Source organism: Protopterus annectens, chromosome 11.part0 (genome assembly GCF_019279795.1).
Source record: "Protopterus annectens isolate FY-2018-M chromosome 11.part0, PAN1.0, whole genome shotgun sequence".
In the NCBI taxonomy this organism is placed as follows: domain Eukaryota; kingdom Metazoa; phylum Chordata; order Ceratodontiformes; family Protopteridae; genus Protopterus; species Protopterus annectens.
The window spans coordinates 1,178,449,608-1,178,475,133 of record NC_056745.1 but is presented as its reverse complement, the minus strand read 5'-3'; the positions used below and the strand labels follow the sequence as shown (position 1 = coordinate 1,178,475,133).

The 25,526-nt window shown below is 40.0% G+C and overlaps 1 protein-coding gene across 2 annotated transcripts in view; it reads right to left on the bottom strand.

Annotated features, from left to right (window-relative positions):
* Positions 1-25,526, bottom strand: part of RINT1 (RAD50 interactor 1) — a 625,783-nt gene that overhangs the window by 345,372 nt on the left and 254,885 nt on the right. For both annotated transcript variants that reach the window (XM_044088530.1, XM_044088531.1), the window contains one exon: positions 21,462-21,687. In XM_044088530.1, the coding sequence (XP_043944465.1) occupies positions 21,462-21,687 (226 nt within the window). The remainder of the gene's footprint in view (positions 1-21,461; positions 21,688-25,526) is intronic.

Below are 25,526 nucleotides of genomic sequence, written 5' to 3'. Positions count from 1 at the left end.
GATCCTGCTTGGTCTGGTGGGACCTCCTGGATGACTTTTGTCAAGCAACTTTGCAATTTCTTGAGATGCTAGCTCCCTCTGATTTGGTGGAACATCAGGGAAATTTTTCTTTGGTTTTACTGGGAGTTGTAAAAAGGGAATGAAATATACTCTGGATATTATCCTTTGCATCAAAAGGTCATTTGTGATGGCTAGCCAGGTGTCCTGGTGCAAGGATACGCGCCCCCCCCCCCAACTGCCTCCAGAGAGGGACAATTGAGTAAACTTTTGGGAGTGCTGGAGGGATCTATCAGAGAAAGAATTTCAAGATCCTTGATTCTGCAGACCCCCCCTCTGCTGCACAGCCAGCGTCTACCATTATAATTGTCCCCCCCCCTCTGCCTCTGGGGAAAAATTCTCTGTGCGACTCCTGGAAAGGACCTTGAGACTTCTTGAACCACATTTTCTTACCACCATGCTGTTTCCTAGAAAAGGGTCTGTTTGGGGTAGAAAAGCGAATTCCAAGGGCAGACAAGGTCTTTCCAGCCTGGTCACTCCAGAGAGAGTCTCCTTAGTTGTTGGGCCAGACAATGATCATCCATCAAACAGAACATTGATGAATGACACCTTGAAAAGTTCTGTGAAGACACAACAGCATCCCAGCATGTCTCGTTATGGCTATGCCTGAACTAGCCACCCTTGAGATGCCCTCTGATGTGTACAAGTGCAACCTCATGGATGCATTTGAAGTGGACTGCAGGGTGGCCATCCTCGAGGATAAGGTTTTCTGTTCTACTTTTGACATAAGCCCTGGGGCAGAACTAGTAAGTTCCTTTACTAAGTTCCTCTGTAATTTGGTGAAGTGTGCCTGATAATTCAGTGATAGCAATGCAAAAGTCACTGATGCACAGACTTGCTTCCCAAATTTGTCCAAAGCCCTAGACTCCCTGTTAGGAGGATGGACAGTGGAGCTCTGTTCTGCTGGCTCCTTCTCTGTGACTGCCGCAACAACCATGGCATCTATGGGAAATTCTTTCATCCAATGCTATCTGTCGGGGCACTAAGGATTTTATCCGGTCTTTTTGGAATACGTTCCATAAAGACTGGTTCCTTCCAAGCCCTGTGGGAGACTAGATCGAAAAGCTCATCCACGGGGTGGGGGCAATCCAATATGTAGATGGGCCAGACCCAAAGGCTTCCAAAAACATCAATTCTTCCTGGGAAGGGTTTTGGGTAGATCAACCTCCTTTCTGACTAAGGATCTCTAGGATGTCTCCAAAACAGACATCTTCCTGTGGAAATCCGGGGCACCCTTCCCCCTCATCAAAGTCTTCTGGGAGGGATTTTGGAGGGGAATCCTACTGTCTCCTCTTCCACATTCTCTTACAAGGAAGCTCCTCAGTGGGATGTTCCGGGAGGTATCAGAAGAGACAGGGCGCTCCATAGGTGGAATTTGCTCTTCTGGACTTACTGTCCCTGAGGTAGAGGATGTGAAGGTTCAAATAATAGGGATCCAGAGAAAGGGCAGGATACTGATCCAAGAAAGGGAGAGTCAATGCTATTCTCGGCTGGGAGAAAATATTCTCCAGGATCTTGAAGGAAGAGAGACCCAGAGAGACTTACCACAAATGTAGATGTTCGAGTGTATTCACTGTTGCAGTCATTACATTTGGGTTATCTGCTTGCAGATAGCCCTCAGTCAGCCTGATTAACAAAGTTTTGGGTCCTGCGTCGGTTGCTGTCCCTTCTTCCATGACCTCAGGTCGTCAGGGGTATAAAACATGCAGCTGACACCATTAAAACAGTTTTTCAAGCCCCAGATGTCAGGTGCCCCCCTAATGGGAAGCAATTAAATATAAAAGTACAATGATATACCTCCAACAAAAAAGCAAATACACCAAAAAGGCTTTTAAGCATAGTAAAGGAAAGTAGAGGTGTAGCCAAAAGAAGTTAGGGGGCTGGAGGGAGGGTAACCAGGACTGCAACAGTGAATACACTCGAACATCTACATTTATGGTAAGTGTACACAACTGTACTATGTTCTTCATGTTTCACTGTTGCAGTCATTATATTTGGGTAGATTCCCAAAGCTATGGCTGGGAGGAGGAATTTAGATAACATTAGGACCAGCTATAAGGCCCTGCAAGACTGCAGTGGCAAAGCTAGCTCTGGATTTAGAAATAATTGGCAAATGATAATGCTTGGTGAAAGTATGTACAGAATTCCAGGTAGCAGCTTCTAGGATGTCCCTGGTAGCGACGCCCCTGAGAAAGGCTGCAGAAGTAGATGCAGCCCTGGTGGAATGGGGTCTGATCCCCTGGGGGATAGGTTTTCCATGGTGCTTATAGCAGAAATTAATGCAATGGCCTATCCTTTTAGAAATGGTTTGCTTTGAAATAACCTTCCCCTCTGCCCCTGCAGCAAATGCCACCAGCAGTTGTTCAGATTTCCTTTGAGGTTTCGTCCTGTCCAAGTAGAATCTAACTTGTCTGTGCACATCTAAGGAATGCAGTATCCGTTCCCCTTTGTTCTGTGGATTGGGAAAGAAGGTTGGCAAATGACTGGACTGATTAAGAGCCACACTGGATACCACCTTGGGCATGACGGATAGATTGGTTCTGAGGGACACCCTGTCCACATGAAAGGCTCCACTGCCATAAGGGCCTGTAATTTAGATACCCTTCTAGCTGAAGTGATTGCTAAAAGGAAAGCTGTTTTCCAAGAAATAAATTTTAAGTCTGCAGTAGCAGCTGGCTCGAAAGGAGGTAGTGTGAGTTTCTATAAAACAAAGTTAAGGTCCCAGGCTGGGGTTGAAGCTCTCCTGGGTGGTCTCAAATTTTTGGCCCCTCTGAGGAACTGCTTGAGCAGTGGATGAGAGAAGAGGGGAGGTTATGTGTTATAATGAGCTGAAATGGCTGAGGCGTGGACTTTAATGGAGGAAAAAGACAGGCCCTTGTGAAGCATCTCAGTTAAGTATTGTAAAATCTGAGGTAAACTGGGCGCTGCTGTGCTCATTACTTGCACAGGCACAGAATCTTTTCCATTTTTCAGAATAACATTTTCTAGTACTAGGCCTCCTTGCCTCTAAAATGATATCCATCACAGGTTTACTGAGGGATGGTAAAGGAGAGATTATGTAATAAGCCAGGCTGCAAGGTTCAGTGTTAGAAGCTGAGGGTGCAGAATCTGGTTCTCCTGCTGAGACAACTGGGAAGGAGTCTGAGGCAGGTGCATGGGGATAACCATGACACACTGCGCAGGAGGGGGTACTAGTGTTGGCGCGGCCAGTCTGGGCCAATCAAAATCATCCTTGGTTTGTCCTGTTTGATTTTTAGCAGTACTTTGGAGAGCAGAGGCAGAGGGGGGAAGGCATAGACTGGTAGTTTTTTTCAGCTGAAGGACAGAACATCCACTTTCCAGGCTTGTTTGTGGGGAGTCCTTGTGCAATATTTGTCCAATTGGTAGTTCTGCAGAAAGGCAAACAGATCTATATCTGGGCTCCCCCATTTGCTTGTCAACATGTTGAAAATCCTTGGTTCCAGTTTGCACTCATGTGAGTCCATGAGGTTCCTGCTTAGTCCATCTGCCAGTGTATTTAATTTTTCTGGCAGGAATTGAGCTTGTAGGTGCACTTGGTAGCTCAAGGCTGTCTTCCACAATGCCATGGCTAGTCTGCACAGGGGGTAAGAATGTGTACCCACCTGCTTGTTTATGTACCACATAACAGTGGTGTTGCCCGTCTTTACCATTAGTTGTCCTGGAAGAATGTGGTCCTTGAAGGCTGTCAGAGCATTCTGTACAGCTAACATTTCTTTTTGATTGATATGCAAGTGCATTTGACTTGGATTCCATTTGCCCTGAATGCACTTCCCTGCCAGATGAGCCCCCCCATGCATAGTCTGATGCGTCTGTTGTTAGGGTTTGGGCAGCAGGGGGTGGTGTGAAATGTAGTCCTTTGTTTTGGTGGCAGGCCTCTGCCCACCAAAGGAACTCTAGGCATAGGCAAAGTATGACAGGAATCATTGCTTCTAGATCCTGAGAATGTTGACACCATCGGCTATTTAGATACCACTGTAGTTTCCTCATATGCAGTCTTGCATATGGAATTAGAAGAATGCAGGTGGCCATGAACCCCAAGGCTTGCAGCATTTGTCTTGCAGATAGCAGGGTTTTTGTGGCCACTTGTTTGAAGTAGGTTGTCAAATGAATTTGTTTCTCTGGCGTGAGATAAGCCATCTGGGAAGTTGTACTCAAGCTTGCTCCCAGGAATATAATTTGTTGACAGGGTACCAGGTGTGATTTCTTTTCATTTATGGTGTACCCCAGACAAGTTAGAACCCTTTCTACAAAGGCCAGATAATTCAAAAGTATGTCCTGGCTTTCTGCCTGTATTAGACAATCGTCTAGGTATGGGTATATTTGAATATTTCTTTGCCTGCAAAATGCAATAACTGGAGCTAGGCACTTTGTGAATACCCTGGGCACAGTAGATAAGCCAAAGGGCAGTGCAGAGAACTGATAGTGCATGCAGCCTGCTTTGAAGCATAGGCATCTTCTGCAAGATTCCCTGATTGGGATGTGTAGGTATGCTTCTTTTAAATCTAGTGTTGCCAACCAGGCATCTTTGCCTAGCATAGGAAGTATCTCCAAAAAGGTGTTCAGAGCAGACAAGTCCAGGATAGGACGCCATGAATTGTCTTTTCTGGGTACCAGGAAAAGTCTCGAGTAGAAACCTTGTCCCTTTTCCTCTTCTGGTACCAGTTGAATAGCCTCCATGCTTAAGAGAGAAAGTACTTGCTTTTGGGCCTCTGTCCACTGATTTGGGGGTAGGTCCGGCCACCCGGTTGGTGTTGGCAACGTGTGGAAGTGAAATCTGTACCCTGGGACACTATATTTAAAACCCATTCGTCCTGGGTAATGAGTTCCCAATTCTTTGCATGAAAAGCAATCTTTCCCCCCAAAGGGGCATTCAGTTGATAAGTGCTTAGAAATTTTAAAAGGAAGTCACTGAGACAGTTAACCATAGGGGGGGGTCTTATTCTCAGAGTTGGAAGTGGAAGCCCCCCACTGCTTAGTCCTGTGCGTCCCCTGGGACTGAAACCTGGGGTTTTTGCTGTGTCTGGGTTTGGCTTGAGAAGACCTAGAAGGGGCTGGAAAGGACCAGTTTTTAGAGGGCCAGTGCCTACTAAATCTAGAAGGCTGAACTTGTAAGAAATCTTTAACAGTTTGCATTGATTTAGCTTTATCTTCCATCTTTTTAAGAACTTCCTCAGCCTTGTTGCCAAACAGGCAGTCCTGATTTAAGGGAGCATCCAACAATTTAGCTTTAACATGATCAGGCAAAGATTGCTCCTTAAGCCAAGCATGCCTTCTGAGCTCAGACCCAGTAACAGCAGCCCTGCAAGAGGCCTATAATGAATCAAAACCACATTGCAAAGTATGTTTTCCAAATTGTTCAGCAGAATGCACTGAATCCTATAATTCTTTATTTTCCACACAGTCAGGAATCAACATCATTTTCTGTTTAAGCAGTCCAATAACATGTTGCTGATACTTTAACATATAAAACTGGCAGTTTAAAGCCCTAATGGCCAAGGTTGCAGAAGTGTAAACCTTCTTACCCCATCTATCCAGCGCCCTGGATTCTCCATCAGAAGGCGTAGGATTTTTAGCAGTTGAAGCCTTAATGCCCTTGGGCCCCTGTGAAATAGTCTCTGGATCTGCAATAGGATTTTTAAAAAGGAACTTGTGGGACTCAGGGACCCTGTAGTTTCTGTCAGGTTTTCTGGGAGCAGGAGGCAAGGAATCAGGAGCCAAACTAGATTCCGAAAAAGCATCATCAACAATGTCTAGTAAAGGAGGAATAGCTAAAGGCCTATGCTGAGGTAGAAGGAAATCCCTACGCCTCTTTTCTGAATCAGAAAAATCCTGGCTTTCCCAGTGGAAATGCTCCCTTAGAGTAAGTAAGGTTTCCCCAAAAGAAAAATCCTCAGGCGGGGAAGCAGGGGGAATGGAGTCCTCTGCATCAGAATCTTTATAAGTAGATAAGGGTAAATCCAGATCATCAGAAGAATAAAAAAAAAACAGAATCCTGGTCAGAAGATTCATAATCAACTTCAGTCCAAGGCCTCTTAGAAGGGGGTGGGGTTGGCTACCCCTGATTAAAGTTATTAGAGCTTCAGCCATTCTTATCATTTGTTTTTTAGGCATAGATGCCTGAGCATGTGGCCTGGGCGTCAGTTTTTTAGGCATGGTTCGAGATTTAGGCCCAAGTAAAGAAGGAGGCATCGGTTTATTATGCAAGTCTGTAGGCCTGAATACACCCTCGGAAGCTGGTGCCTGCACAGCGTCTCCGGACCCATCCAAGGGAGAGACATCCACGGATTCTATAGTTGAAGAATCTCGCGGCATACCGGACTCCAAATGGGTCTCTGTAGAGGCCTGCGAATCAGAAGTAGCATGTATCTGGGGCTGCGAAAGCAACTCACTGAGTACCGGCGAACTGGCAACTGGCTTAGGAGAAGCATAGTCGGCAGTTTTGGACCTCAGCAGCCTGTCTCTGTCTTTATCTTTGCATTTTTTCGGAATCCCGGTAGTCAGAAGGCTAACCAATGACATTTCTGGATAATTAAACAGAGAACCAAAATATTTAGAGGCGAAAATATACCGACGACGGATAGTGCACTGATTAAATAAAGCACAAAACTGGCAGCAAGGTACGTCGTGGTCAGGGCCTAGGCAAGGAATACAGTACGAATGAAAATCTTTATGAGGTATTTGCTTTCCGCAAGAAATGCAATTATTAACTTTTACTGACATCGGTAAGGAGCAAGAAAAAGTTTCCCCTATGGGGTACTTAGCTTTAGTTGAAGACTTCGGTTCTGAAACTCGAAAATGAAAATTTCAGGAGTCGGATGACTGCAACTTGCGAACTGCTTCTGCTTCGAGCACCGCACGGCAAGAAAGACTGATGTAATGGCGTTGGCTGTGTGTTTTATACCCCTGATGACCTGATGTCATGGAAGAAGGGACAGCAACCGACGCAGGACCCAAGACTTTGTTAATCAGGCTGACTGAGGGCTACCTGCAAGCAAATAACCCAAATGTAATGACTGCAACAGTGAAACACGCAGCTCATCAATCCCACCAGTTCCGAAACTCTCAGAGAAGAAACTCCAGAGTCTCAACAATCCCTTGTTCTGAGGGGGGAGTTGCAGCTGAGCTATCAAGTGCTGGGGCTCCAAGGTGTAGAGACAGCTCTGAAAACTTTGGAATAGAAGTCAACCCCTCAGAGCCATCATGCTCCAACAGTGTCAGAGCCAAATGGGTAAGGGAGGTATTCTGAGTCAAAGTAGGAAGAACTGTCGGATTAGATGTGTTGACTTCCCCCAGCCGCAGGATCTGGTGACTCCAAAATGGGTGGTCAGATCAGAGGAGGAGTAACAATGGGAAGAAAAGTGGGTTGGCAGCTCAAAGATCTAGTTGGGGATGGAGTTGGCAAAACGCCATCTGGATCTGTCCTGAGGAATTTTCTCATCATTCTCTCCACCTCCACTTCAGAGAGCCTATGAGAGGACCTAATGGAAAAGGATATAGAGGGTGGCCTACAGGACTTTCTGGGAGATTCCTGTAGAAAGGGTAACCTTAATTTCAGGGACACTGGTTCTGGCGAGAATCTGGAAACACGAATCTGAGGCGACGTAGAGGTAGACGGTTTCAGAACTGAAGCCTTCGGATCAGACAGTTTTGGAATCTTTTTGGGAGGTTCTGAAGATGAAATCTGTGAAGGAGTCCAGGCAGGTCAGTGCTTGCGGTGCTCACTGGGCTACTTGCATTTTTTTGTGGGGGCGTGAGCCCCTGAAGAACCACCTGTGGAGGAAGCTGAAGCTGGAAGGAGACCTTTTAAAATAAATTTATTCCTCTGATCACTAACAGCTCTTTGACTAATAGCATATGAGGATTCCAGATGTGCTGGGCCTAAACAATAAGCGCACTCCCTTTGGTCATCAGAATTAGGCATCTTATGCCCACAGAAGTACATTTTTTTTAATCCAGTTGGTTTATCAGCCACACCAGAACTAAGTTAAAGCACAAAACAAAGAGAGACTTTTTTTTTAATAGTTCAAGAAAGAAAAGAAGGAAAAACTAGGAACAATGGTAGTTAAGAAATATATGTGAATTTTCATGAGAAAGAGAGACTCAAGAATTACCAAAACGTTACGGAAAGTACGGGTAAGGACGGCATACATAAAAAAAGTTAAACAAAGTAGAAAGGAAGAAAAAATATTCTTATCTAAGAGGAGTATAATCATTCAGAACCCCAACAGCGCGAGAAGTCGCAATCCTTACCATCTTGAAGAGCGACAAATGAGATCTGAGGTGCTGTAGTGGTCATAGGCATTACAGGTAAAGGAGGCGCTGAAGATTCAGATCCTAGAATCTTTAGAAAGTGGCCGGATCTGATCCCATTGGTTGAGGAACGAAAGAAAATGAATTCAGAATTTTTTTTTTTTGCAGGGAGGCAACCCCCCCCCCCCAAGTTATATATACCAACTCGAGATCACTATACCTCAGACAAATGGGAGAAGTCTGAGAAATGGCATCTTGGACTTAGTATATGTAAGCCCGATCTTACAGACATTTGGTCTCCTTATTTCAGGACTCGCTCCAGTGGGTCTCAACATTTCAATTGGTTTCCGTATTTCTTGTACTTTGTCTTCATCCAAACTTTCTGCATTTTACTTCACTGGCTATGAACTAAAAGGAGCCTAAAGGAGGACCTATCCAAACAGATTAAGTAGTACTTAAGTATTTTAAGTTAAATCATGACATGTTAAACTTGTATAAAAGCTGAAAAAAAAAGTTTAATCTATGGGTTACAGCTGACAGGTCTTTCTAGATCAACTGTTTTACTATGGTGCTTTCCAATGTTTTTATGAAATTCACAAATGCATAAACTGCAGTCTACATGTAAAGGAAGTCAAAAATTGTTTTTATGTCTATTCAGTTTGTTATTTTTTTCCAAGGCTTAAAGATGCATCTCCGTATGTGTAAATCAGTGTTAATCATGGATATTTTTTTCTTCTTTCCTGTGCAAAGGAATATGTGTATGTGAATGTAACAAATACCAGACAAGGCTGAAAACATTTGCCGAATGTAGACATGTAGTTCAAAAATGGCCGAAAATATAAATCAACTAACAGGATTTGAGCTTAATCAGAGACAGCCATTAAAATGATAGCCATTTTTATAAATGGAAAAAAAAATTACAGAAATTACTGCGGTGGTGGTGCTGCGGTAGCGTTCTCGCCTCACAGTTAGATGTTGCCCGTTCAATTCTCAGTTAGAGCGTCTTCTGTGTGGCGACATGTGTGAATGGGCATTCCTTCCTTGAAGGTTGTACGTTAGGCCCGGCAAGCCAGTACGTAAAAATCTACTGCCAATCATTAGCGGACCGGAGTTCCGCTGTGGCGACCCCTAACCAGGAATAGCCGAAGGACACAAGACAAGGTATTCCACAGCTCCATGCTGAAGTGGTGGAATCCAATAAATGTGTTCCTATTCAACTAAATGCACACTTTCCTAGGTGTTAGGAAACAAACCAGAGTATCCATGACTGTCCAAACTAATTATTTGGTGGCAAACTCTTGGTGGTCTTTCGAGGTGATGAGTTTGGTGCTGCAAACATTGAACATTAAATGACTTGAATCTTCCTAGACCTCTTATTCTTAAAATTGCAGAATAACTGCATGACTCAGTAGTGATTCAGAGGGAGGGGAAATGGGAGTTAAGCAGTTTGGTCAGGAAGCCTTTGCCACAGTTAAAAATATCATTTTTGGTGGCAGAAATGATGGGCAAACTTGCTGAACCTTTTCATATGCAGTCCTAAATGAAATCCCTCACCTTTTTTCCTTATGTGCGAGTTTTTCATTGTGTCTCAATATGCATGGGAAAATATATAAAGCATTTTTCAAGAAACATGCAAATTTGTTGGGAAAGAAATATGTGCTGCATATTTTGCTGCAGCATGTTATACTGTCAACCTGACAAAATGGTGACTTAACTGCACTTTGTGCTTAAATGTATACAAAATAAGGAATTCCACTTCTGTTTTTTCATGGTGAAATACAATGGCCATGACAAGTAACAGATACAAAGCCAACAGAGAAATTAGCAGAAGGAACAAGTCTGTTACTCAAGTTTTTACTCCTGATGGGAGCAGCTAGTTTTATTCACAGGAGAGTGGGCAAAGTATAAGTGAGGGTTGATTGAGGCAAGCTTTCCATGGATGATGACTCATTATGACTATGATTGATGAAGGACTATGCTAATAACAATAATAAAAAACGTCAAACATCATGGATGTATATTTTGGGGCTGGTCTGTTAGGTTCCCTTTTGAAATGTTGGCACTCTTAATATTGACTGCAACAGACCAAAAAAAAAAAAAAGACCAAAACAATTGGAGAAGAGCAAATCTCAAATATAGAGTTTTTCCTTTATTCTTTGCAAGGGGCAAGTCCCCATGCATCCCACGATGTGAGGGGCATCCCTCCACCCCCCCCCAAATTTAAATATACACATATACATATATCTATATTATATATACATAGATATAGCTATAGATCTATATTATATATATATGTATATATATATATATATATATATATATATATATATATATATATATATATATACACACACACACACACACACACACATACCCACTCTAATTAATACCAGAGAAAAAGGAATATTCAGGGAAATGGGCAATACGGTATATGCAAGTCTGCTTTTATGGCCATTCAGTCTACATATTTCAGGACTCGCTCTAGCGGGTCCTGACATTTCAAAAACTATCATGGTTGTGTTATGATCAGAGCTTTTCTTTTTCTTACTGACATGAAAGTGTGTGTGTGTGTGTGTGTGTGTGTGTGTGTGTGCGCGCACATGTGTGCATGCTTGTGTGTGTGAACGGAATGAAGTTTCCAAGAGAAATGCCATCACAGTTAAGACTTTAGAATGCACACATACATACAGTGCAGTATAAAATTTGGTACAAGGGATAAGTTAGGAAAACACTATGGGGCAGCTCCCAAGTCCACTGCTAGCTATATCTTTCCACTTCTGATTACTGATAAATGTGACTATGGTATCTTTCCTCAGCTATGATGATGAGGTTTTTGCATGTGGAACCAGTATCTCTCAGCTCACAGAATAACTGCTTATTCCTAATACTCTTCTAACTGTAAGGCACTTGCTAAGTCTTTGTGTTTCTGCCCCTCAAGGCAGAGTTAAAAATGAAAATGAAAATAAAACAAAACTCTGTAGCATTTAGTTCTAGTGGTGTGGGAGACTAGTTTGTCTAGGTAATTATTTGTCTGCATCCATACATAATTCTTATATTTATACATTTCTATTAAAATATGAAACAGAAAACTAATGCAAATCTAAGTTTAAATTAGAGCTAGTGTTCTCTGTAAATATTTTTTCAGTGAGTTTCGGGACAGTGCTGCAGGTGTTTCTTTAAAGCTTAATTGTTTTAATGAAAGGTTATCACTCAAACTATTTTGGGTCAGTAATTCTAGTACATAATATGACTGTTCCTTTAATAGTTTTATTTACAGCTATTAATAAAAGCAAATGAGTTTCTTGTATCGGGTTGGACAGGTGGAAAATACCTCTTGCCCAGATTTTCGCTTCGTATTTTAGGTCTATTCCTTATAAAATCTGTGGTTTTCTAGCAAATCGTTGAAGATTGAAGTCACCAAATAATTACATACTTTTCAGTTTCAAACTTCACAGCCTTCAGAAAATAGAAACGATCACAAAACTTGTTATTCTAGCAAATTTGTAAGTTTATAAAAGCAAAGTTTAACATTTGTCTTGATTTTAGGCCTTTATCCACCCATTATTTTTAGTTTTATCCAGACTTCTTACTTTAGAGGTTGAGAAGTATGAAATAAAAACTCAAGGTTCAATGACAAATAGCTGCCCTTTGAAAAAATAAATACTTCAAACTTTTCCCCCTTATATTTAGACCTCATATGTCATCAACACCCTCAGTTCAATTTTAAAGCAAAAGAATCTCACAATGCATTGTTCTGACCAATTGAGAAAAATGAAGTTCTGAGCAACTGAGAAAATGGAAACAGAATTTTTTTTTTTGCTTCAAACAAAGTGCAACACATTAGTTCTAAAGATTAAGTGTGTATAACACTATCTTTGTGTGTTAAGACAGATTTGAGCAGAACTTGGAATACACAATATGCGTCTCTGGGCTCAATTTTCTTTTTCGATTATTGTTAATTCAAACATGTATCTATTTGCTTGCTCTTATAAAATACAACAGTAATGCCCTATCTGGATTGTTTCAGGGTTAAGAGAGTCTCTCTCGTTCTGTAAAAACTAAGAGCAATTTTTTGGGGGGAGCGATTCTTGTTTAAAATACAAGATGGTCTTTTAATAGCTTTACCAACACCATACAATTTTTTTTTTTTAATTATGACTTAAGTGAACCACAAGGTGTCCAAAAATGCAGTTGCTCATGTCCCATATATGTTGCTTGACATGATATAGCAGATTATTAGTGCTTACCACCTGCCTCAAACTAATCATCTAGACCCATTATTATTTTACTTTTAATTAATTTTTATGCTACCAATAGAAACTGGCATAAGTCACCCCAGAGCTGCTCATTCAGATGTCCAAGCACCACGGCTGCTAGAATTATGTTACAATTACTTAGAGTGACGTCAGTGATGCTTTGGAGTCAGCTTCAAAACTTCAAGATCATCATCTTAAACTACAATTTTAAAAACCGACAAGATTCACTTTGACATAATGTGATGTTAATAATTTACTGCAAATTTATACTTTAACATGTTCAAAAATAATTTAACTGTTCTTAATTAAATTGGAAACAGATAGTTGCAATCATTTCACCGGTTACCGTTAACAAATTTGTTTGTTATACAGAGATTAGAATAAAAGTACAAACTGCAAACTTAAAATGCATCACAACATGACATGCAGTTCTGTGTTTTGCTTAATGTGCTAAAATACCTAAACAGCTGAAAGTATTTGCAGCTGTAATATAGTCACTTGCTACATTGCTACAGGATGACTTGTTTCAGTAACCTGCAAAGTTTCAGCATTATACAATAATTTATTACACTGTATTATCAAAAAACTAATCGACACTTTAGTGTAAAAATACAACAGTTTCAAATTACTGTTACCTGCATAGCAGAAAAAAGAATGCATGTTTGGTGATGATGTGAAAAACAATTAAGACTGTGCAGCGTGCACTGGAAAACACAAAATGAAGAAAAAAAAAACAAGATCACTGCACTGTTAGATTTAGCAAAAAGATATTCCTAGTTTTAGCAATAACATATTCCTAGTATCACAATGTTACTTGCTGCTACATTTAAGTTTTCTCTTTTGATAGTGTGTTCTGATTTAGCTGATTTTTGAACTGACAGTTATTGTTAAAACAATTTTCTAATTAAAGATGTTACTTCATGGAGATGAGTTTAATAAAAGCAGCCTGTAATAAAATCCCAAAACGAAAATGAAATTTCTGTTTAATGCTTAATGCTTCATCAAAAATGTGCTATTGTTTCTTGCAGTTGCATGTCTATTATGGCCAACTCTTTCATGTGCATGTCCACGAAGATAAATTCAGGTTTTGTTTCATGAAGTAAAGTATGCAAATTAAATAACTGTAAATTTAAAGAAAGACATATTGTTGCTATTTTTGCTGTGTACAAGTATATTAGCACCAGACAGAAAAATAAAGGATTTTACTATGATATTAGCAACTTGGGGTCATAACATGGATTTAAAAGGATTTAAAGTAGCTTCCATGCTTAAAAAAATCAGTGCTTGTACATAAATGCATGTTATGCAGTTATATGCAAAAAATAAGCTGCAGTATCATTTGATTCACATTAGTGTATAAATAACATCTGCATGGCAATATCCGTACCAGTAAAGGTAGTTTATGAAAACTGATGAATTATGTCAAGACTGGAACATACAATAAAGGTATTTTATCCCATTAATTAATATACTGTGTAGGACTGCGGTGGTGGTGCTGCGGTAGCGTTGTCGCCTCATAGCAAGACGTTGTCCTGTTCGATTCTCAGCTAGAGCGTCTTCTGTGTGGAGGCATACGTGAATGGGGCGTGCCTTCGTTGAAGGTTGTGCGTCAGGGCTGGTAACCCAGTACGTAAAAATCCACTACTAATCATTAGCGGACCGGAGTTCCGCTGTGGCGACCCCTAACCGGGAAAAGCCGAAAGACACAAACAATTAATATACTGTGTAGTAAAGATTAGTCAAATTTTAAAAGCTACATTGTATACTCCAACTGCTTATGAGACTTTGGCAACATAATTCCTTCCCTCTCCTTGTTGAGTAAGCACATAAATATAATTTTACAAAGAATCTCCTCCTAAGTTATTTAAATATACTTGCCCTCCCACTATGTTCCATACAGCCAGAATATAGGTGTGTCCACCAAGCCAGTCCATGTTACTCTTTTAAGCTTGGTGTCTCCTGAGTAGCCTTGCCTTACCATAAATTTGTCTAGGGTAAATCATCCTAATCTTGTGTTATTTGCTCATACTAGGGATCACTAGGAGATAAAATTGGGAAGTCCCCTACCCCTTTAACTGTTAACACTCGAGTTACACACTTCTTCATATTATCCTACTTGCTTAGGTTTTCACTTTCTTTACTCATTCAAACACCTAAACATTGAACAAGATGGTTGGTCAGCCTGTTAGTTTCAGCTCTGCTGCCAAATTTTTTTTTTAACAGTATGACTCCTAACAGTGTAGAAACTGCCTTATGCTCACAGACAATGAGCTGTTACTCAACACTAATAATTCCATATGTGAGAGGTGTAAATGCCAAACTAATGTGAAGGCTTTCTTCTCAATTACAAACTATCCTCGTGAGCTTCATTAACCTCCACCATGATCCTTCCCTAATTGTCATCAAAATGCCTTAAGCTGAGGCTGTAAAACAATCACCGAACCTCCAAGAATTAAGATTAAGTCTCAGCAAAAAAAAAAAAAAAAATCAGACCAAATCATCCATCTCATGCATACGACCAGAGCAAAAACATTCCATGTCTAGCACTTTGATCTACAGCAGCAATAAGTGATAAATTATTCTTTTGTCAAGCACAATGACTCACAACTAACAAAGCTAGACATGGAGAGTTACAGTGAGTAGTCTATCAGGCTCCGGGATCTCTGACTTTACAAAGGCCCTTAGAAACCCTAGCTCTTCACAAATACAATTATGATATGGTAGTGCTGCAAAAGAAAGTAAATGATTCAATATGTAAAACTATGATGGATATACAGCAGGACACTAGTCCTAACTGGAATACTTCCTTCACCTTGAGTGATGCATTGATACAAAGGAAAAATATCTGGCTTCAATAACTGCTTAAATAGCTGGCATTATTCCAGGGGGATCTAGTATGTATCGGCATGAACCAAAAGAACTCGAAAGTCCCAACAAGACTGAATGGTCACGAACACAAGAAATTAAAACTGTTTAAGCGCTTTTCGTTGCCGCTTATACGGCAACTTCTTCAGATTACAAAAAACAGAACATCAGGAAGTTTAAATCCAAAGATAAAGTCATGTGATTTAAAATCAACTGAGCTATTGCATGAAAGCTCATTAATATTAAAACGTTAAACACAATCAACTTCAAGCCTTATATTTATCTCGCCAAAATACGGCGATCTTATAAGATACTTTTTCTCATCTCATATTAAAGCTAATAATAGTACAAGTCAAGACTATATTTAAAAACAATTATATCATTACGAAAAATAATTCACTAACAAACCACAAAGATGTTCAAACTTATACTAGTGATCGGTTCTGCCGTACAATGCTCCGTCTCACAGTGAACTAAATAACCCAAATGGACATTATCTATTATAGAATCGTCCTGTTTAATCATGTAATTGTACAAGGGTGACACTGTCACCATATAGCCAGTGTTAGTCTGACTATGGAGTAGCAACAAAACTAATCATGATGGAAACGAACCAAATTTACCAAAATTGCTGCCGGTTAAAAGGTAGAAACTGATGGTAACCTGAGTTTGTCATATTTCTAAAGTACTAAACGTCAGGTTATAATGTACACTATACTTAAAGTTTGTAAACCCCCCACCCGATAATAATAAAGGCAAACTCTACCTGGCGAGACCTTTAAATTTCAGAAGGCAAACAATGTTGCACGACTCATTCAAGTCTAGTAGTAAAAAGGCATTCAGCCTAATCTGCCAGGTTAGTTCGCACTCTTCAAATAACCTGAATTTGTCATATTTATAAAGTGCTAAACATCAGGTTATAATGTACACTATACTTAAAGTATGTAAAGACCCCCACCCAATAATGATATAGGCAAACTCTACCTGGCTAGACTTTTGAGCTTGAGAAGGCAAGCAATGTTGCACGACTCATTCAAGCCTGGTGGTGAAAAGGCATTTAGCCTAATCTGCCAGGCTAGTTCACACTCTTCAAGTAGCCCAATATGACCCACGAGAATCATACCTTTAAGTTTAAAGTAATAGATCAAGTTCCCATTAACAGTAGAGGTGGACCAACGAATTGGCTACTTGAAGAGTGCGAACTAGCCTGGCAGATTAGGCTTAATGCCTTTTCACCACCAGGCTTGAATGAGTCGTGCAACATTGCTTGCCTTCTCAAACTCAAAAGTCTAGCCAGGTAGAGTTTGCCTATATCATTATTGGGTGGGGTCTTTACATACTTTAAGTATAGTTTACATTATAACCTGATGTTTAGCACTTTATAAATATGACAAATTCAGGTTATTTGAAGAGTGCGAACTAGCCTGGCAGATTAGGCTGAATGCCTTTTTACTACCAGACTTGAATGAGTCGTGCAACATTGTTTGCCTTCTCAAATTTAAAGGTCTAGCCAGGTAGAGTTTGCCTTTATTATTAACGGGTGGGGGTTTACAAACTTATAGTGTACATTATAATCTGACGTTTAGTACTTTACAAATATAACAAACTCAGGTTACCATCAGTTTCTACCTTTTATCCGGCAGCAATTTTGGTAAATTTGGTTCGTTTCCATCATGATTAGTTTTGTTGCTACTCCATAGTCAGACTAACACTGGCTATATGGTGACAGTATCACCCTTGTACAATTACATGATTAAACAAGACGATTCCATAATAGATAATGTCCATTTGGGTTATTTAGTTCACTGTGAAACAGCACTGCACGGCAGACCCGATCACTAGTATAAGTCTGAACATCTTTGAGGTTTGTTAGTGAATTATTTTTAGTAATGATATAATTGTTTTTAAATATAGTCTTGACTTGTACTATTATTAGCTTTAACACGAGAAAAGTATCTTATAAGATCGCCGTATTTTGGCGAGATAAATATAAGGCTTGAAGTTGATTGTTTGTGTTTAACGTTTTAATATTAATGAGGTTTCATGCAATAGCTCAGCTGATTTTAAATCACATGACTTTATCTTTGGATGTAAACTTCCTGATGTTCTGTTTTTTGTAATCTGAAGAAGTTGCCGTATAAGCGGCAATGAAAAGCGCTTAATTAAACAGTTTTAATTTCTTGTGTTTGTGACCATTCAGTCTTGTTGGGACTTTCAAGTTCTTTTGGTTTGTGTTATTTCACTAGTGTGTTTCTTGTAATGTATCGGCATGAAACAAGGTGCTCGACAGTCCAACTTTCATCACTAAAATGTTGGTAAAAACCTCTGCTGCCTCTAGTGCCTTTTTTAGGCACAGTCCAGTTGATGGACATTTCAATATTACTAACGTATCAGTCCTGAAATCACATCACATTAAGGTAGCTTTTCTTAAGTAAAATTCTAAATGATAAAATGTCTGATCTTGAAGCATTTTTTGTCTGCATAGTCACTGAAACCTGGTATAAATGTAAAGATATCACTCCCTCTTCAGCAGGGTTTTGCCCTTTCCATGCCTTCATACTCAAAGGCAAGTTGTGGAGTTTCCAGATTTGCAAATTAACATATTACTTCAAGGCAGATGCCTAGAGACCAACAAAATGAACTAATTTAACTAGAGACTACTCTAGCTTGTTTGTAACACAACACATTGTGTTCCCTGATGTCCAAGTTATGATTCCTCACTGTTCCAAACGATCTCTACATTAACAAAAACATACTTATTTTGGGTGACTAACTGCTATTCTGAAGATAGCTGGATACAGCAGCTTGAGTCTCACCACCTGCTTCTTGACATTCCTTAACTGCTGGAAAAAAAAATTAATCCTCTTCTGCATGGTGGACAGCAAGTAATCATTTTTACTCGTCTCCAACTTTAGTACTTTGTCCTTCTGCTACAGTTTTGTCAAAATAAACTCATTCTGTTGGTAGGACTGCACCTTTACTATCAAACGTCTTGGCTGCTTTCTCATGGCCAGGTTTGGAGCATACACACAACGTGCTGTTTCTCCTACTGTGGAATACCAGTCCAGTTGCTTATCTGCGCTTTCATAAAATTAATACAGTCTGCTCCTTCCAGTTTCACTGTTAAAGCAAAAAATCTCAGGTTTTCTCAATGTGATCTTTCCTCTAATGCTACCATTTTTGAAACATCTCCTCTTGAGCAGTCTCAAACTCAGCCAGCCTTTTCTTCATTTCGACCTCTGATTTTTGCAGTTTTACCAACTCATCTGAACATCAGTTTAAAGCTTCTTCCATTTTTTCCAGCCTTTTGTTATATGAGTTGTTATACTCCTTCAGTGTTGTTTATTTTAATCACCTCTGAGCACATGACATTTTTCCCTCTAGATTACTGGAAGTCATGTCTTGTACCAAAGCTGGAGATTGAGGTGCTTTTTGCCGAACAGCTGCAAGATCCTTCCCAGCCAGTGTTTTATCCTCACCTTTTGTGGCTGATTTTCTTTCAGGTTCTCTACATTTCTTCTTTGCTGGAATCCAGGCAATGCATTTACTAGCCAGTGACTGAAATTTACCCAAAAATACAAATTCACTGGCTCTCTTTTCTGAGTTCCTGTTTTCACAGTGAGAGCACTGAATTAAACTTGTTACTCAAGGTGCAGCCATCTTGGAAGCTAGAATTTATGAAACTATTTGATATGAAACACGTGAATTCAGTAGTAGGCACATACTATTCATCAAGGTACAATAACTGGGCTAGACATGGCAGAATTTTACTTCAAGAACATGTCTATTTAATTGAGAACTTCAATATGCATCCAATAACTATTTCAGATCATACATCAATAATTTCTAACATAAAAATGCAGAATAATGAAGTAAATATGAGATACTAGCATTTCCCCATCAACTCTTTAAAAAGAGAGGAGTTTACGGAATGAATAGTGGAAATTATCAAGGAGTTATTAGGGAAGATAGAAAGTACTCCAGAATTTACAGATGAGTGGGATAAAATGAAGAGTTTAAAAACAGGGTTGAAATAAAAGAGAGATCTGGTTAATAAGTAATAAAAATTATTCACATGGGCTAACAAAGGTTAAAGTATTACAAAATAAAGGGAATCGCACAGAACAAGAGGAGACGCAACTGCAGAGTGCTAAAGAGAATACCTGAATAATATGTTGAATTTAGAAAGACTTAAGAAACTTTTCTGATAACTACAGAGCACAAAAACATTTGGCACAATGACTTAAGACAACAGAAAGTGGAAAGGGTTGTTGCCAATCTTAGCCTACAACAAGAAAAATAAAAAGATATCCTGTAGAAGTATTAGAGATATTTTTGAAATTTTATGAAAATTTGTATAAAGCTGAGTAGTGGGGACATTAAGAAAAAGCACAAATGGAAATATTTATGGAAAACTTGAATATGCCAAGGTTAGAAGCAGATGAGTCTCAACAAATAACAGTTGAAATAGGAGTAGATGAAATAAATATGGTGATGTATAACAAATCTACAGGAAAATCTCTAGGAATAGATAGTATTCCAGAAGAAGTTTAGTGGGAAGAAAGTGACTAATATCTGGAACTTACTGGAGAACACTGGCAAATGAATCATGGTATTAGGAGCAAATAACTACATAAAGAAAGTAAATAGAATGGAAGACGCCAAGAAGACATCTGGACTGCAGGCTAGAGACTACCTTTCCTGTCAGGGATTGGTAAAGAGTATAGGCAAACAGAAAGGAACTGAGGAATTCTAAATGAAAGAACTGCTCTGGTAGAGTTTAGCTGAATGTAGAACAGACACTACTGTTAAAAAAAGAGATAATTATTACAGCATATACAATACTGCACAATAACTACAGGATTCAATCAAGGGAGGTTAGAAAAGATTGGGAAGAGAGATGTAAGTAATTCACAAGGAACGATGGAAGTATATGTATATATATATATATATATATATATATATATATATATATATATATATGTATATATATATATATATATATATATATATATATATACACACATACACATACATACATATATATAGCTCCCAAATATGCAACAAAGTCTAGAAGATTTACGATTTTTGCTTAGAAGTGTTTGCATGTGTATTTTTATACCCAAAGCAAACTCCAAAGAATCTTTCCCCTGGTAGATGACAAATGCTGGATGTGTAACGGGGAAGAAATAGGCAACTGGAAACATATTCTGGGAGTGTAATGAGTTGGTAGACTTTAAAACTCCCTACAGAATGCTCTGTCAGAAATATTGGGTGAGCTAATGGAAGTAACCAAGGAAATAATTTTTGAGATGGGATACAGGCTCTGAATTGCCTGGGCAGCTAGTGAGTTTTGACTTTATTGGCCCGATTATGTCCATAAAGACTTAAAAAGAAAAAAGTAAAAAGTCATGGACATTCAGTAGCCATATAGCTGAAGCACTTGATGTCCTTAAGAGCTAAATTGTATGTATCCCAAGGGCCTCTATTACAGGAGGTTTAAGGTATCACACAGTGAAACCTCTAGCTTGGTTATATTTTTCTCATATTTTTTACCAATTGGTCTGTCTGTGTGACCTTGTTACTCCAATTTGGTTGTTAGTTGGGATACCTTTATATCATTTTTACTGTTAAACCAATTTACTATAAGTAGTCTGCAGTTACTAACATGCAACAAAGCACACTCAGTTCTATTTCTTTACTTTCACATACTGAGCAGGTGAATACACTGTTTCTCTTTACAAGGAGCTTAACAAACTTTAGAAACTATAAGCAGGTGAACAGCATAAAGGCAAAGTTTGAAAACTGTAAGATTACACTGTTAATTTACTCCAATATTTATCTGACATCATAGCCTGTTTTTTTTTCTCCCTAGCCTAGACAGACCTATTGTATTCTGCAGATTATTCACAAACCCACACATGAACATAACCAGTTTTAGCTTAGTATATCCATCTCATTTCTCACTTTTTAAATAAACAAAATTAGAAAATAACAGCAACAATTTCTTACATTTTTTCTCCACTGTTATCCACCTCTGGAAGCACGTCTCTTCACAAAGCATGTGCAGGCTGCAGGGGTAGTTACTAGGATATCCATGTACACTATGCAACTCTTTCTCAAAAAGCAGCACTTCATCCACCAGATGGCAAAAGAGGCTGTCATCATACAAAAGGCAAGGGATATCAACAGCCAGCTTCTCCAAAACCAACATCACTAGACCACGAGAGAATTCCAGCTATTACAATAAAGTAGAAAGAGAAAACACTACTGCTTCAATAATATTATCAGCAAAACAGATCTGTGGTCATAACTAAAATAAAAATTAAAGTAAAACTAAAAAAAACATGCTCTTAAAACAGTACAGTTCAATTCCACAAACACTTTCTTACACAGTAGACAAGACAATTAAATCTGTAGTGCCTGTGTTACCTACTCCTCTACTTTGGATGCAGTGCAACATATTTAAAAGATCAGGCTTGCACAAAATTTTTAACAAGAATGTCCAGCACAAATATTGAATTTGTACTTATATTAGAAAATTCAAGTTAAATAAATAAATCCATAGTCACAAGAGGAAGGCAAAATTATATAAAAACAAGTGGAAAAAAACTTTTATTAAAATATATCATCTTAGTGCCTCAGTCACAAGACTTTCAAAGGGAAGATCTTTTGATTGAGGCAATAGGACAATCCCCCGGATTTACTAATCTGTCGTGTAGGACCAAACCAGTTCTGCACGTAAGCGGCAGTTTAAGAGGTGGACGGCAGCGTGCCATACATATTAATGAAGGCTCGCTGCCTGAGCTCCAAATCTTACACTGAGCGTGGACGAGTGCAGGGGGCGTATCTGAGAGCAGAGCTCTCAGAATAAACACACCCCTGCAAAGTAGAATAGAAGAAAGTGTAAATAAATAAGCAAAACCGCTCATAGGTGTCCGCATATCGCCACCAACAGTCTCCATGTGTTCAACAGCACATTGAAATAAAACATAGGTTCATAGGTTCATACTAGGCTATCTGCCCTGGGGCAATTATAAGCCTAGCCCGATTCTGTATGGCTTATGCCACCCCTTGATTTGAGTATACTGTGCCCTTTTTAAGGTTTAGTTTACTGTGCCTCTGTCTAACAGTGACATGGGAGTAATCCCTGGGACAAACCTACGATCCCCCATCCACTTATCGAGATTCTTCTTGAAGAGATTCAGTGAGGTGCTCTGCCTCACATGAACTGGAATTCTATTCCAGAGCGAAGGGAGCCTCTGGGTTATGAACCTGTCCCTCCAGCAAGTTCTATTTATTTCTGTGCTGAGGTTCAAGTCCCTCGAGCGTGTGGCTCTAAGGGATTTAGATTTACTGAGGTGGAGCATGTCCATTAATTCTGGATTTGACATAGTTTTGTATGTCAGGCATAGATCGCCTCGAAGTAGGCGGTATACAACTGAGCAGAGCTGGAGTTTTTTGAACCGAGCAGCATATGGCATCTGTTTAAGACCCTTGATCCTCTTGGTGTGATACTTTTGGGGTCTTTCTAATTGCTGCAGGTGTTGGGTAAGGTACATCCCAAAAGGGGCATTGTATTCTATGATGGGCCTGATGAGGGATGAATAAAGGGGCACGATTACCTCTCTTGATCTAGATGTGAAACCCTTCGTGATGAGGTGGGCTATGTAGAAGGTCTTTCTAACCACTTTGGCAATGTGGTTTTCAAAGGAGAGATTGCTATCAACTTGGGTCCCCAGGTCCCTAATAACTTTCTCTGTACTTAATGGGTTTCGCCTATGTGGTAATTTGTGGGCACATTGTTTTTGCCAAAGGGTATGACTATACATTTTTTGGCATTTAGCTTTAAACCATGGCTCTGGCACCAGTTATCTGTCTCTGTGAGACCTTTTTAAAGGATGTTTGTGTCAGCTGGAGAGTTGATTATGGCGCCCAGTTTGCAGTCGTCTGCGAACTTGGTGAGCCATAGTCCTCCCACGTTTGCCTGTACCTCGGAAAAGTATATACCGAACAAGAGTGGTCCCAGGACAGAACCCTGTGGGATGCCACTTGTGACCGGTTTCGAGTCTGACATGGCTCCAGCAACTCTCACTCTGTGGGTTCTGTCTTTGAGCCAGTTTGCGACCCATCTTGTGACATAGGGGTTTATATTTAAGCTGGATAGCTTATCTATGATGCCCGAGTGGGGTATTGTGTCAAATGCCTTTGCAAGGTCCAGATAGGCTGTGTGGACTACCTTCCCTTCATCTATGGCTTTGCTGACTGTTTCAAAGAAGTCAACCAGGTTCAAAAGGCAGGATCTGCCCTTGACAAAGCCGAACTGGGTAGGATCTAGTGTCTGTAGGTCCCCAATGTCTTTATTTATGAGCTCCATGATGATCCTCTCCATAGCCTTGCAGACTGAGCTAGTCAGGCTTATGGGGCGATAGTTTCCAGGGTCCGTAGAGGCTCCACCTTTGTGGAGTGGGACCACTGTTGCTGTACGCCATTCTGTGGGCACATATCCTGTAGTGAGGCTGAGATTGTATAGCTGTTTTATTTGAGGGATTAGTTCCTCTTGTAGTTCATGTAGGACGCAACCTGGGACGCCATCTGGTCCCATGGAAGCAGTGTTTTTTGCTTTGGAGAGGGCAGCCTTCACCTGAGCATCTGAGATGTTTGGGAGGCAGCCCTCTGCCGGGATAGATACTTGCTCTTTTGGGAGAAGTTTGCACTGAACCTGTCTGCCAGGATATTGGCGATGTCTGTGGGTTCAGTGTATTTTTTGTCGTTTAGAATCAACTCAGAACAAGTCTGGGAGTTGCATCCCAGGTTTCTAACATAACTGAAAAAGCCTTATGATTGTCTTTGGTGTCCTGTGCAATTTTTCTGTCGAAGCTGGCCTTGGAGGATTTTATGAGGGATCGTAATTTTTTGCTAGTACTGATCAGAGATGCCTTCCCTATTAGGGATTTTGCTCTATCATGTAGTAGCTTCCTCCTTCTGTTGTACAGTTTATTTATGGCAGGGGTCCACCAGACTGGACGCCTGCCTTTGGATGATTGGGTCTTGGTTTTGATTGGGATAGCATGATCCATGCATTCCTGGAGATGTCCGTAGAATGCATTTATATAGGATTCTGCAGTTTGGGCTGTAGTTTCCACTGGCCCTGGGGCCTTGAAGGATTCCACTTGGTTTTGAGAAGTGAGAAGTTCGCTTTGAGAAGTTTTTCACTGTGGTTTTCTGGGCTGGGGTGGGGTCGGATGTGGACATCCAGTGAAATTAATTTATGGTCTGATCTTACCAATGAGGGATATACTTCTGGTGTGGAACATAGAGTACCCATGTTGGTAATGATCAGGTCTAGTATGTTGTCCCCTCTTGTGAGAGTGGTGACTAGTTGTTCCATAGCATTTGAGTTTATAATTTCCAGGAATCTTTGGGCTAAGGTGCTGGGGCTTGAGTAGTGCTCCCAGTCAATGTTTGGGTAGTTGAAGTCACCCAATATAATGGTATTCGGAGAGATCTTCATGTTCTCCAATGTTTTCAGGAAAGCCGAATGGGATTCCTGACTTTGAGAGGGTGGTCTGTAGGATGCTATAAACTGAAAAGCAGTCTTGCCCACTGTTAGTTGCACATGGATGGTCTCCGATACTTCGTGCAATGTCACTAACCCTTGTATTTAATTTTTTTTAAAACCCCGAGTACAGCTAACCATAGGTGCGTGGGTTTGCCCATCGCTTAGCTATGGTTAAAGCAGCTGAAAAGGCTGAAGAGGATAACAAGGAATATATATGCAAATGAAGCAGCACAGCAATAGTGTAGTGGTTAGAGCATCCGCCTAACGAACAGGCATTCCCGGTTCCAGTCCCACTGCAGCACATATCATTTTCCATATGAAATCTGTATATGAGGCATATTTTTACATCTTTATGCTGAATAACCTACATAATAACATTTAAATGTGAACTGGAGTACTGCATGAAATGCACATGTGAAGTGTCAGTGTCATAATGAATAAGGCACTAGTAAGCAGGTGTAAGCACAAATAAGCAGTAGTAAACTTATATAAGCACTAGTAAGTGTGTTTAACTG